General features: G+C 42.3%; 1 protein-coding gene across 2 annotated transcripts in view; it reads right to left on the bottom strand.

Annotated features, from left to right (window-relative positions):
* Positions 1-8910: 8910 nt before the first annotated feature.
* azin1.S (antizyme inhibitor 1 S homeolog) overlaps positions 8911-14567 on the bottom strand; it is a 31554-nt gene continuing 25897 nt past the window's right edge. For both annotated transcript variants that reach the window (XM_041567952.1, XM_041567953.1), the window contains exons 11-12: positions 12101-12315; positions 8911-9451 (exon numbers count right to left, since the gene is read on the bottom strand). In XM_041567952.1, coding sequence (XP_041423886.1) covers positions 9352-9451; positions 12101-12315 — 315 coding nt within the window. In that variant the 3' untranslated portion in view covers positions 8911-9351. The remainder of the gene's footprint in view (positions 9452-12100; positions 12316-14567) is intronic.

The following is a 14567-nucleotide window of genomic DNA, read 5'->3' on the forward strand; positions in this document are numbered from 1 at the left end:
TCGGAGAAGAGGAAACCAAGGCCTTCTGGGCCAGAAGGGAATAATCACGATGGCTTCCGCTCTGTCTTTCTTTATTTTCTTTAATACTCTCCATATTAAGGCAAATGGAGGAAAAACATAAATGAAGTTTTCTGACCAATTCTGTCTCAAACCATCTATTGCCCAAGCCTCCTTGCAGGGGAACCTCGACAAAAACTGGAGACATTTTCTGTTCTGGGGAGATGCCATCGCATCTATCTCTGGTAACCCCCATCTTTCTACAATCTCTTCGAAAATGTCTTTGTGTAGACTCCATTCTCCTGGGTCTACCATTTCCCAGCTGAGGAAGTCTGCTTTCCCATTTTCTCTTCCTGGAAGATGAATAGCAGTTAATCCCTCCAACCAACCTTCTGCCCACTGAAACAGAGGCTTTACTTCTTCCATCAAGGACGCACTTCTGGTGCCCCCTTGCTTCACCAAATAGGCAACTGCTGTGGTATTGTCGGTCATGACTTTTACCTGTTTGTCCTTTAATAGGTGAGAAAAAGAAAAAAGGGACTGCTTTATGGCTCTCAATTCCAAAATATTTGAAGACACATTTTTCCCTCTCCAAGTGCCTTGTACAAATATTTCGCCTATGTGGGCTCCCCAACCCACACTCGATGCATCGGTGGTCAGTACAACCCATTCTGGTTCTTCCAGAGGCACTCCTCTTGCCAGATGATCTCGACTGCACCACCAATCTAGAGTTCTTTTTACCTCTAGAGGTATTTTTACCTCTTCCTGTAAATGTAAGTGAGGTTGTTTGACCTTTTTTAGAAGGAAACTTTGTAAGGGCCTTAGATGCCATCTTGCCCACCTCACTATTTGAATAGTCGCCGACATGGATCCCAATACCCTTAGGCATTGACGTACGGATACTGTTCTCAGTCTCTTGAAATCTTTGATCATCCTGATTATCTTTTCTTGCCTTTCCACCGGCAGACTGACCAGATTCTGATCTGTTTGAAAGAAGGCCCCCAAATACTGCAGGGTTTGGGTAGGAACCAGATTGCTCTTCTCTTGGTTTATTACCCACCCATGGGCTAGTAAAAAATCTTTTACTCGAGCAGTATGCACTTCGGCTTCTGACCTGGAATTTGTTACCACCAAGATATCGTCCAGATAGTGGTATACTGCTAGCCCCTCTTTCCTTAACTCTGCTATGAGTGTTACCAACACCTTTGTGAACACTCTTGGGGACTGAGAAAGACCAAATGGTAGGCATCTGAACTGCACATGATGATCGTCCACCGAAAACCTCAGATATTTTCTGTCTCTTTGAGAGATTGGAATATGGAAATAAGCATCTTTTAAATCTATACTTGTTAACCAATCTCCCACGGAGATTGCCTGCATGATGGATGTTAGAGATTCCATTTTGAATTTTCTTGTTTGCAGAAATTTGTTCAGATTCCTCATGTCTAACACCGGTCTCCATGCGCCTGACGCTTTTTTTACTAGAAAAAGTCTTGAATAAAACCCTTTGTATTCTTCTTGAGGACTTACAGTTTCTATTGCTCTTGACTCGAACAATTGATCTAGATATTCTCGGACAATCTTCACCTTCGACTCGTCTCCTTTGAAAATGGACTCTACAAAAAAATCTTTTCTGGGTACTGACTTGAATTCGAGAGCAAATCCTGACTCTACAATCTTCTGTACCCATGCGTCTTGAATAGTTATGGCCCAGACATGAGCGAAATCGTTTAATCTGCCTCCCACCATGTACTGGGCCTTGCCACCTTCATTGCTGACTGGAGGTGGATGGAGCGGAAGAAAAAACTCCAGGTCTCTTTGTTGCTCCTCTAGAACCTGGGCGACCTGACCTCCAGGAAGACTGTCTGGAGAACTCTCTTCCAGGCTTGTACTGCCTTGAAGCTCTAAATGATCTTTCTTTACCCTTGCTGTAACCCGGATCATAGCGAGCCTTTTTGGGCTGATTTTCCTGAGGCAAAAACATACTCTTGCCCCCTGATACTTTCTTTATGATCGCATCCAGCTTCTCACCAAATAGCATCTCTCCTTCGAATGGTAACTGGCATAAGTTAGCTTTTGAAGCTGTATCTGCTGCCCAAGATTTTAGCCATAGCGCTCTCCTGGCTGCCACTGACAAAGCCATAGACCGAGCGGAGAAATGAACTAGATCAATTGACGCTTCTGAAACAAACTCTGTTGCCATCTTGCAATCTGACAGCATCTCCAATAACTGGTCTCTTCACATTAGATGATATTGCTTCGCCCAATTCAGAAAGCCATACTTTTAGTGCTCTAGACACTGACGTCAAGGCCACTGCCGGCTTACAGGCTGCTCCTGCTGCTCCAAAAGCTTTTCTCAGGTTGAATTCCATCTTCTTTTCCATTGGTTCTCTAAAAACGGCTGCATCATCCACTGGAAGTGTAGTCTTTTTAGCCAACCTTACTACAGCTGCATCCACCTTCGGAGGGGAATCCCAGGCTTTCGAATCTTGCTCATCAAAAGGATATTTTTTGTTAAATTTCCCCGCCGTCTGTGCTCTTTTTTCCGTCTTTTTCCATTCCGTTACAATAATTTCCTTTATTGAAGAATGAACCGGAAAAAACACGGCTTTTTTCTTTGAAGAAGGAAACAGCTTGTCTGCTGATGACATCTTCGCAGATTCCGTGGGGAAAGTTAAAGTTTGTCTCACAGCTTTTACTAGTGGATCAATTATGGAAAGATCGAATGTGGATTCCTCGTCTGAATCAATTTCTCCTTCCTCTGACCCAGCTTGAGACAGGATATCTGAGTCAGCTGACAAATCTCCTTCCGATATATCTGACATGGACTCACCCTGCCTTGCATGATGTCTAGGCCTCTTTTTAGAGCTTGACACCTCCTGGAATCCTTGTATGACTGCTTGTTTGATCACAGACGCTAAGGACTCTGCAAATAATTGATTCTCCCGTGATATAGATGTTCCAGGTTCCTGCTGTTTTTCCCCAATAACTGTAGACTTCTCCGGAGACTTGTCCTTCCTAGCATCTGTGGCAGGCAGGCTGCATACAAAATGACAACAAATTGTTAGAAAATTGAGTCATAACCCATGCCACAGTCACTCTCTCATACTTCACCTTTTTCCCTTAGGGTGTGAAGCTTTTCCCGTACCAGGTTCCATAGGTAACTAATTAAGAGAGTAGATAAGATTGTAATCAGCTTTTCATAGTATAAACTAGATCTTAGCTGAAAATGCCCCACACACATACCTTTAGCTGGAGCTTCTACTGTTCAGCGTTCAGTGTTCCTGTATTGGAATGGCACCCACAGGAAGTGAACAATCCTTTAAATAGAGGCAGCAGCCCTCTGTATAGAAACACATATCCTGCTTACCTGGCTGCATAAATCACATGTTATCCATGCCGCAGGCAAGAACGCACTGTTTGGCGCCAATCCCCCTGCTTCTGGCAGTCATATAACGCTCTTTTTCAATTTGCGCTACTTTGCCCAAATCCAAAATGGCCGACCGGTAACTTCCGCCCATGACGTCACTTCCGGTCGCCTCAGTTACCGCACCTTGCTGCCGAATGGAGACGGAACCGCTGCACTTCTTCCCGTGCCTCTCATCGAGCTCTCGGCTTACCTGACCCGCACTCGGGAGGAATCAGCCATGCCCCAGGAGCTCCTTAAGCAGTGTGCACCGCTTCCTCCAGACAAAGAGAACCCCCCTGACCCGCCAGCGGGAGGGAAGTTCCCAAACTGTAAGTGACCCAACGCTAACCCCTAATTGGGGAGCTTCTTTCAGGCCCTTTCTGTGTCTATCCTTCGTTGTAGTGTTAGGAAATAAATTCTTCTATTTTCCTTCTCCTCTCCCTGGCCCGGACAGGACAAAAAAGACAAAGGGGAGAGGAGGAAGCAGAACTTTTGAACCCTAAAGGGGAGGTCCTGTCCGCTGGCCAGCAGGGGGAATTAACCCATGTGGTGAATGCTGGCCATGGTGACTGGGGAAATACATGGTAATAATAAACAAGCCATTCAGATAAGGTTACTCCATCTTGCTTTTTATTGTGCAACATTGGTTCTGATCCATTACGCTTTATGGGGCAAATTGACTAAACTGCAGAAATTCGCCAGAGACGGCTTCGCTCACATCGCAACACTTCCCCAGGTGAAAATTCGCCAGGACAACGCCAATTCACTAAAATGCGCTCAACGAAGCGTTAATTTGGCAAGCAAAGTTGCGCTAGTGTTGGCTAATTTGCATACGGCGTGAAGTTAAAGTTGAATGGACGTATATGTTGCAGCAAATACATTACACTACACAAGCCCAGGGAACCTTAATAAAATAAAGTTGTTATATTGCCCTACACATGAGCCCAGTGTATAGTTTATGTGCCATATGTAAGGAAATGTAGGGTGAAGCCGGGTACCGTAAATTTTTTTTTTTTGCAGCCTATCACCCTGAAAAATGGTCAGCGGTTTTTGGGACTTCCTCAACTATTTTTTGAGGAAGTCCTACCATCTGACAATTCCTATCCACAGCAGTAAATGAAGGGAGAATTTCACTGCATACAGTCAGGTACACATTTTTTAATTGAAGTATATTGATGATAGGTTTCTTTTTCATTAAAGCCAGGAGCATGCAAAGGCAAAAAAAATAAATAAAATCCCATTACTTTCTTTAAAGGACCAGTAACATCCAAAAAAAAACAAGTTTAAAAATTCGTTAGTGCACAACGAAAAATTAACACCAAGACAAAAAACTTTTAAAAAGCAAAGCCTTTATTAAGAAATAACTTACAGAAAGTCCACTTCCTGTCCTCTTCAGAAACGGCGACCATCCACACTGCAGCAATCGATTTCTCCTCCCTGGCTATTCACTGACCGGCATCCTCCTCTCGACGTCCAGCAGCACCTCAGGCTCTTCTCTCCTTCCCCGTGGATCGGCTTCACTCCCCCGCTCACCTCCCTCTCTGTTTTCCCTCCTCCCCTACTCTCAGAGAGAGACATGCGGCGCCCGATTACAGGCTCATTTCATAGGAACGTGTAATCTGCTGTGGAACTTCTGCCTTCCCCTGGGCTCTCCCGGCACCGGACTGAAGGCAGTGGATGCGACAGGGTCCTCTGCCCCTACCACAGGAACCTCATGTGCCCTTAAACAGCAGATTACACACGCCTATGAAACGAGCAAGTGACGATCTGTTTCTTCCCTTGAGGTGGCTACAAAAGAAAAGGGCCCATACTTGTAGCTTGTCAATTTCCCCGTGTGATCACATGACCAGCACCTCCCTGCTTAGGATGGGGATAGATTTCCACATCAACTTACGTCTTCCAATTTCTACTTCACGGATCTGCTTCAAAGAGGCAGCTGCATTAGGGAATGATGTTAAGTTCAGCTAATGCGGACATCCCGAGGTAGCCTAATGATGGATTTTGATGAGTGGGTTCCTTTCTCCTCTAACATGTATTAGTCAAGTTGCACTTACTACGTTTCAGGACCCTGTTGCATCCACTGCCTTCAGATCGGCGCCGGGAGAGCCCAGGACTTCAAACTTGTCACAGGGGGTCACCATCTTGGAAAGTGTCTGTGACACTCACATGCTCAGTGGGCTCTGAGCAGCTGTTGAGAAGCTAAGCTTAGGGCTCGTCACTAATTATCCAGCAGAAAATGAGCTTCCCCTGTAATATAAGCTGATGCTACAGGTTTGCTGATTATTAAATTCTGATGCTAATTGCACTGGTTCCTGTGCTGCCATGTAGTAATTATCTGTATTAATTACTAATCAGCCTTATATTGTGACATTTCTATTCTATGTGTACTGTATATTGTGAGTGGCTCCCTAAGCTCAGTAAGTGACAGCAGCACAGAGCATGTGCAGTGAATCAGCAGAAAAGAAGATGGGGAGCTACTGGGGCATCTTTGGAGACACAGATCTTTACTGCTAAAGGACTGTGGTTGCCTTGGGCTGGTACAGAAGCACAAAACATAATGTACAATATTTCTAGCTACTTCTTTAGTTAAGCTTTAGTTCTGCTTTAAATATCTTACCTCAGACACCCAGTCATAGTGAAGCTGCAATCAGCGTTAAACTGGCCACTCAGTCCAATATATATTGGTTACTAATCTCCATCAGACCATATACTCCACCTTCTTGAAGGACTGACCATTTAACATCCGGCACATTTGACTATGCGGTAGAACAAAGTCCATTGATGTGGCCCCTGCCCGACGGCTCTTCATAGATCCACTGTATGATGTGATTGGTTGAGACCTTACATAGGCAGCTTTACTTGCTAAGAGCACGACCAAACCAAAATCCTGGACAGCGCACTCTTCGGATCACATCAAGGAATCGCTTGGTCATCAAAATCATTGGTAAAAAAAACCCTTAATTTTATTTAAATGTTAAACATCTTAAACTGTTAAACCCTGCGCCATGAGGTCTGACGTGTTTCGTGTCACTGCACTTCATCAGAGACCTGAACAAATGCTTTATTTAATGCTCAGACTATTACCAAACCAAAATCAACATGCTATGGCTGCTCCCATGAATTACATTTGCCCAATAGTAACCAAGCAAAATTTTCTTACAGGGACAGCAATGTCAAAAAATGATGCGTCTAGGTAAGAAAAAGTTTATTCTATTGTCCTATATGGAGTCACGAATGACACCTGACCCATCTTCCTGAGAAAGAACACAGTTAGTTTTGTTCTTTATCTCTAATTTTCTGTATAAACAAGAGGAAACTGACCAGCAGGTGGAGCTGTTGCAACACAATTCATTCATTTTAACAGCACATGTATCCCTTAATATCAAAAAAAAGTAATGAATGTAAATGACAAGTGCTTACAATAGCCTTCTCATCAATTTCATTCACTTGTTTTAAAGTTTTACTTATCCTTTAAAGGGCATGTAAAGTCTAACATAGAATAAGGCTAGAAATGCTGTATTTTGTATACTAAATATAAACATGAACTTACTGCACCACAAGCCTAATCAAACAAATAATTTATGCTTTCAAAGTTGGCTACAGGGGGTCACCATCTTGTAACTTAGTTAAACATCTTTGCAAGACTAAGACTGTGCACATGCTCAGTGTGGTCTGGGCTGCTTAGGGATCGTCATAAACAAAGCTGCTTGAGTTCTGCATGGCTGGGAAGTAAGGCGGGGGCTCCCCCTGCTGTTCATAAGTATGATTGTTTCCCTGCTCAGCAGTTAGGGACCATCTGACAATTCCTATCCACAGCAGTAAATGAAGGAAGAATTTCACTGCATACAGTAAGGTTTCTTATAAAAACGGTACACATTTTTAAATTAAAGTATATTGGAGATAGGTTTCTTTTTCATTAAAGTAAAAGTAGGGTTTTATTTTTTTGCCTTTACATGCCCTTTAAGAAATTTACCGAAACTCTGCTTGCGCTCCTCTTCAGAAAAGGTGACTATCCATCATGCGGTGCCCGATTTCTCCTTCCTGGCTATCTTCTATAAGGAAAGCAGGGAGGAGAAAGAGCACCGCATGATGGATCGCCTTTTCTGATGAGGAGCACAAGGAGAGTTTTGGCAAGTTATTTCTTAAGACTTAGCGATTTAAAAAGTTGTAATGTGTGTGTTTTTCATTTTATACCAATGAATTTTTCTTTATAAAAATATTTGATGTTACTGGTCCTTTAAGCAGATGGGGCAGCAAGTTTGGCTTGTATTAGTTAAAGAGATACCAACATCAGAAAATAACCTATTTAATTATCCATCATAACATTGTCTTTGAATGCCATTTATAATTTTGCCATATAAGTATTTGCCTGATGTTTTTACATTACCTTTCTTACTCAATTTTTTCCCTACGAGGGGGCTGCCATATTTGTGTAGCAGGAGTCTGTTACCATTAGAAACTCTGATAAGTTAAGAAGGGACAGTCAGGTTTAGGAACTTCAAGTGATGGTTACTTACAAAAGCAGATCAGCCAAAAATCATCAACATGGCCTTTATAAGTAACTTTTTATGTAGATCTATATTTTGAAAAGAAAAATCTTTTACTGTCAGTATCTAAAACAGATATCCCTACAGAACAGCAACATCTTGTGATCAAAACCGGTTATGGCATTTAGTATTTTGTTAAAGGGATCCTGTCATCGGAAAACTATGTTTTTTTCAAAACATCAGTTAATAGCGCTGCTCCAGCAGAATTCTGCACTGAAATCCATTTCTCAAAAGAGCAAACAGGTTTTTTTATATTCAATTTTGAAATCTGACATGGGGCTAGACATTTTGTCAATTACCCAGCTGCCCCTGGTGATGTGACTTGTGCCTGCACTTTAAGAGAGAAATGCTTTCTGGCAGGCTGCTGTTTTTCCCTTCTCAATGTAACTGAATGTGTCTCAGTGGGACATGGGTTTTTACTATTGAGTGTTGTTCTTAGATCTACCAGGCAGCTGTTATCTTGTGTTAGGGAGCTGCTATCTGGTTACCTTCCCATTGTTCTGTTGTTTGGCTGCTGGGGGGTGGAAAGGGAGGGGGGGGTATCAATCCAACTTGCAGTACAGCAGTAAAGAGTGATTGAAGTTTATCAGAGCACAAGTCACATGACTTGGGGCAGCTGGGAAATTGACAATATGTCTAGCCCCATGTCAGATTTAAAAATTGAATATAAAAAAATCTGTTTGCTCTTTTGAGAAATGGATTTCAGTGCAGAATTCTGCTGGAGCAGCACTATTAACCGATTCATTTTGGAAAAAAAGGTTTTTTCCCCATGACAGTATCCCTTTAAGCTGTAACTGTCATTTACCAGTCAGTAACTATGACTCCACTTACGATATCCAGGCTTCTCCAAAGAATCTGTAATAATTAGGCCTCCGCTTCTACACAAAAGTTTATTGCAATCATACAAGCTTTTTTTGCCAGTTCAAGAAAACAAATTAAAAAAACAAAAAAAAAACCCATGATGCAATTTACATTTATTAATCTAGCAGTCGAAGCACAATGTACAAATTCGGAACACTAAATCACACACTGATCTTTCACGGACATTGGACAATAAAGTTACACGACTGTCTAACAGGAATCCTTAGTATAAAAACGGTGTGTACTTTATGTAAACTGTTACAAAGGAGCCCAGGTCACGGCTTCCATCTCAACTAAGTCATCCATTTTGTTGCATATTTTATTAAACTGCTCAGGTTTAATTCAGGACTTGTCGCCAATTCTTGCCCCTAAAAATAATTTGAAATCTGCTTTATTTTTTTTTTTGCCTGGTCCCAATCTGCTTTACTGAATTTCAAGTTTTAACAGGAAGTTAAACTCAAGATCCATATTGGATTCAACTTCGGAATGTTGACCAGGCAAGGTAAGTACTTGCGCCTGTAAGTCTTAATAATGTAATTAATCTGTGCAGAATTGGTCTTCACCCAAGTGGAAACAAGGCACGCACAGGCTCTTCATCAGGCTTTCTGAAATATTCCCAGTATCTTGGATCCCATACCTACAATTAAACACAGCCATTTAAAGGGTCAGTAAACAGCTAACCACCCCTTCCCAACCACTTGAGTAAGGAGAGCAGAGAGACTAAAAATAAAAGCCATGGTCATGGAACACACTAGTATTTTATATGACATGGGTGAAGTGAATATCTTGGGGTTGTTCACCTTTGAGATAACTTTTAATATGATGTAGAGAGTGATATTCTGAGACAACTTGCACTTGGTTTTCATTATTTTTATTATCTACGGTTCGAGTTATTTCGCTTTTTATTCAGCAGCTCTTCAATTAGCATTTTAAAGGGGAACTCCACAAAAACTAGGGATGCACCGAATCCACTATTTTGGATTCGGCTGAATCCTTTGCGAAAGAGCCCGCCGAATAGCGAACCCTAATTTTCATATGCAAATTAGTGATGGGAAGGGGGAACATTCTTTACTTCCTTGTTATGTGACAAAAAGTCACACGATTTACCTCCCTGTCCCCAATTTGCATATGCAAATTAGGATTCGGATTCACTTCGGCCGGGCAGGATTCGGATAAAGTTGGCCATACACGGGCCGATAAAAGCTGCCGTCAGACCAAGTCGGCAGCTTATTGGCCCGTGTATGGGGCCCCCCTCCCGATCGAGATCTGGCCAAAAGTCGGCCAGATCTCGATCGGATGGGACAAAATACCCGTCTGATCCTGGCCACATCTGTTCGTTGATGCGGTCCGGCGATCCGCCCGCCCGTTCATTAGGATCCGATCATTGGGACCTAGGGCCCACGATCGGATCAGCCCGATATTGCCCATCTCAAGGTGGGCATATCGGAGAGATCCGCTCGTTTGGCGTCATCGCCAAATGAGCGGATCTCTCCGTGTATGGCCAACCTTTAATCCAAACCCTGCTGAAAGGCCGAATTGGAACTGAATCCTGGATTTGTTGCATCACTAACAAATACAGAATTTCAGCTTTTTGAAAAGTAAACATAATTTCAACCAACTTTGCAATATACATCATTTAAAAAATAGGCAGACTTTTCACGATTTTTAATGGTTTCTGACAGTTCCCTAAGCCTAGCCCCCGCTCATCTCTCTGACTACTTTGCTGAGCTGACTGACTACTGTTACTTTGTATCAACAGCCATCTGTCCTCAGCCTGCATCCTCCAAACCCCACAATTCCCAGCACACGTGATTTCAATAAGGAACTGAACATCCCAGTGCAGTGCATTGTGGGGTATGTAGTTCCTGCATGCTGTCTGTAAGCTGTGGAGAAGTTGTTACAATTTGTAACATCAGTGTTTAGTCCCTCCTTCCCTGCCAGGATTTCAAATGATGCAGAAAGAGAAGAACTGTTAAACAGCTGGATTTCAGCATAGAAAATGGCATTTATTCATACTTTTTGTAAAAACATGTTACTAACGGATATATTAGGGGTTTCTGTGTAATGTGGGCCTCTCAAATTTTGGTTTGGAAGCCGGAGTTCCCCTTTAAGCAATCTGGTTGCTAGGGTCCAATCTACTCCAACAACCATGCATTGATTTGAATAAGAGACTGCAATATTAATAGGAGAGGCCTGAATAGAAAAAAAAATAGAAAAAAGTAATTTAAAGTAGCAATAAAAAGTAGCCTTACAGAGCATTTGTTTTTTTAGAAGGGGTCACTGACCCCCATTTGAAAGCGGCAGAGTCAGAATAAAAAGGCAAACAACTACATAAAATAAATAATGAAAACCAATGTAAAAGTTGCTTAGATTGGCCATTCTATAAAACATACTAAAAGTTAAAGGTGAACCCACCCCTTTAATAGAGGTGCCTCTTCCCAGTAGGAATGCATTAAATCAACTATTTTGGATTCGGCCAAACTCCCGAATCTTTCACAAAAGATTTGGCCGAATACTGAACCGAATCCTAATTTGTATATGCAAAATCAGGGGTGTTAAGGGGAAACCATTTTTTACTTCCTTGTTTTGTGACAAAGTCACGCAGTTTTCCTCCCTGTCCCCAATTTGCATATGCAAATTAGGATTTGGTTTGGCCCGCCAGAAGGATTCAGGCGAATCATGGATTTGGCGCATCCCTACTTTCCAGACAATCCAAACCTAATGCATGTCCAATTAAAATGATATTCTTGATTACTTGTAATGGCCAAATGCTACATATTTACAGACTAGAAATGATTCTTTTATTCTTACAGGAAGATCTATGTTTTCATGCAGAGACATGCCATATTGTGGTAGAATGCTGCAATCTAATCTGTAGGCATTGGTTCTGGTCTCTAATAACATTACAGTACGGGATCCGTTATCTGGAAACCAGTTATCCAGAAAGATCCAAATTACAGAAAGGCCGTCTTCCCATAGACCAAATAATTCCAATTTTTTTTAAAAATGATTTCCTTTTTCTCTGTAATAATAAAACAGTAGCTTGTACTTGATCCAAACTAAGATATAATTAATCCTTGTTGGAAGCAAAACCAGCCTATTGGGTTTATTTAATGTTTACGTGATTTTGTAGTAGACTTAAGTATGAAGATCCAAATAACAAAGATCCATTATCCGGAGAACCTACGGCGAGAGCATTCTGAATAACAGGACCCATACCTGTACTAATTGCTTACCCAATGATCGCTTACATGGATCTGGCTGGACAGGAATGTGAAATGCTTACCAGTCGTTGAATGACATGAAGTTGTACAAGGACGGTTTCTCGAAGTCTGCGAATGGAGAATTCTCATTCAGACTGCCACATCCCATGTTCTCAAACACTATCCAGTCTCCAACTTCAAGCTCAGGCAGAACACAGTGGTCCACAATTACATCAAGCTCATCATAGGATGCACCCAAAAGGCTGCTCGTAAAAAGCGGCTCACCGTCTTTGTATTTCTAGAACAGAAAATATTCGTTAAATTAGTCGAGCAATGTAACTTTTATTTCGGTCCGCCCACTGCTGAGGAGCTCAGATTGGAATCCCAGATGCTACAAGACACAGGCGTTTGTTAATACAGCAACAAGAACAAGTAATGTTGAAAGTTATTTATTTTAAACATGTAGGGGTAGATTTACAAATATTCAAATGGTAAATTTTAATTGTAGACATTTTTTTGGTCACCAACTCAAATATGAACATATTGAAGCTGGAAACAGTTCTACCGTATATACTCGCGTATAAGCCGAGTTTTTCAGCACCCAAAATGTGCTGAAAAACTCAACCTCGGCTTATACGCGGGTCATACGTAGATACGCTCCTTCCGCGGCCCCAGCAGGACTGTCTGTGACTGACTGTCACGATCGCCGCCCGGAGCAGGTCCAGGAGCTCCGGGCGGCGCGTCCTTCCCTGCCGGCGTTCGCTCCCAAAATGGCGGCGCCCATGGCCGCCACGTGGGTAGCGGCGCCGGCCGCTACCCACGTGGCAGCCATGGGCGCCGCCATTTTGGGAGCGAACGCCGGCAGGGAAGGACGCGCCGCCCGGAGCTCCTGGACCTGCTCCGGGCGGCGATCGTGACAGTCAGTCACAGACAGTCCTGCTGGGGCCGGGTCACAGGGGGTCGCACTGCTGGGCTGGAAGTCAAAGCTCTGCGGGACAAGACAGAGCTCCCTCTGTCTCTGCAGGGCTCGCAGGGTGCTGGGTGTAAAGGGGAACATTTCCCCAGCCATTTTATGAGGGATTTTGATGTTTTCACCCCGTCGGATCAGCAGTGGCATCACTATGCGTCTGTGCTAGAGAACTGTGTCCTATTTATAACCTGGCCCACACTGATCCTTCTCAGGGTAAGCATATTTTTGCAGTGTCATGTTCCTGCTGATGGAATTATGGGGAGGCTCTTTTAAATAGTTTTAGATAGATTTCTATGCCATAAAACATGATTACACATTTACACATTCACATTTTGAAATCTGACATGGGGCCCCTAGGCTTATACACGAGTCAATACATTTTTCCAGTATTCTTAGGTAAATTAGGTACCTCGGCTTATACACGGGTCGGCTTATACACGAGTATATACGGTAATTCAACTATTTGCCGCCTAAAACCTGCCGAGTTCATGTAAAACAGCAGCGGTCCCTTTAACTATTTGATGATGTTAATAGTATTGATGAGTCACCTTTTTGTCAAGTTTCACTGCAAAAATTATGCCCCATAAGACTCCAATGGAAGAATTTTCTTTTTCGCAGTTTTTTTTTTTTTTTTTTTTAAAGAGGAAAACTCTATTTTGATTGGAGTTTTCGGGTCGGGACCATACGATAGAATTTTATTCATAAATGATGTACTACAGGTATTAGACCTATTATCTGGAATCATCGGGACCTGGGGCTTTCCGGATGACGGGTCTTTCCGTAATTTGGATCTTCACACCTTAAGACTACTAGAAAATCATGTAAACATTAAATAAGCCAAATAGACTGGTTTTACCTCCAATAAGGATTAATTATATCTTAGTTGGGATCAAGTACAAGCTACTTTTTTTTACTACATAGAAAAAGGAAATCATTTTTAAAATATTAGATTATTTGATTATAATGGAGTCTATGGGAGACGGCCTTTCCGTAATTCGGAACTTTCCGGATAATGGGTTTCCGGATAACGGATCCCATACCTGTATTCGAATTGTGAATTAAATTGACTGAGTTTAAAGGAGAAGGAAAGGCTAAAATTAAGTAAGCTTCATCAGAAAGGTCTATATAAATACACCAGTAAACCCTCAAAGTAATGCTGCTCTGAGTCCTCTGTCAAAAGAAAACACCACATTTATTTCCTTCTATTGTGTACTCATGGGCTTCTGTATCAGACTTCCTTCTTTCAGCTTAAACCTCCAGGGCTAGGGCTTGAGCATGCTCAGTTTGCTCCCTCCCTGCTGCAATCCGAGTCCAGAGCTCTGAGTGAGCAGGGAGAGACTGGCAGGAAGTGATGTCACACCAAGATAATATAGCAGCTGCTATTCTTAACAAACAGAGCTTCTAGAGAGGTTTACTCGGGTATGGTAAAGCATTCTGCAGAATAAATATAGTTTTATAGCTTGCACTATTGTTGCTAATCTATTGGCAATAAAGTTTTCCTTCTCCTTTAAACAATTCAAATTACTCTAAAATTCGACCTTTGATCAATAACCCCCCTAAAGTTAGTGTGCGTTAAATGC

The sequence above is a fragment of the Xenopus laevis genome, chromosome 6S, assembly GCF_017654675.1.
Source record: "Xenopus laevis strain J_2021 chromosome 6S, Xenopus_laevis_v10.1, whole genome shotgun sequence".
NCBI lineage: Eukaryota > Metazoa > Chordata > Amphibia > Anura > Pipidae > Xenopus > Xenopus laevis.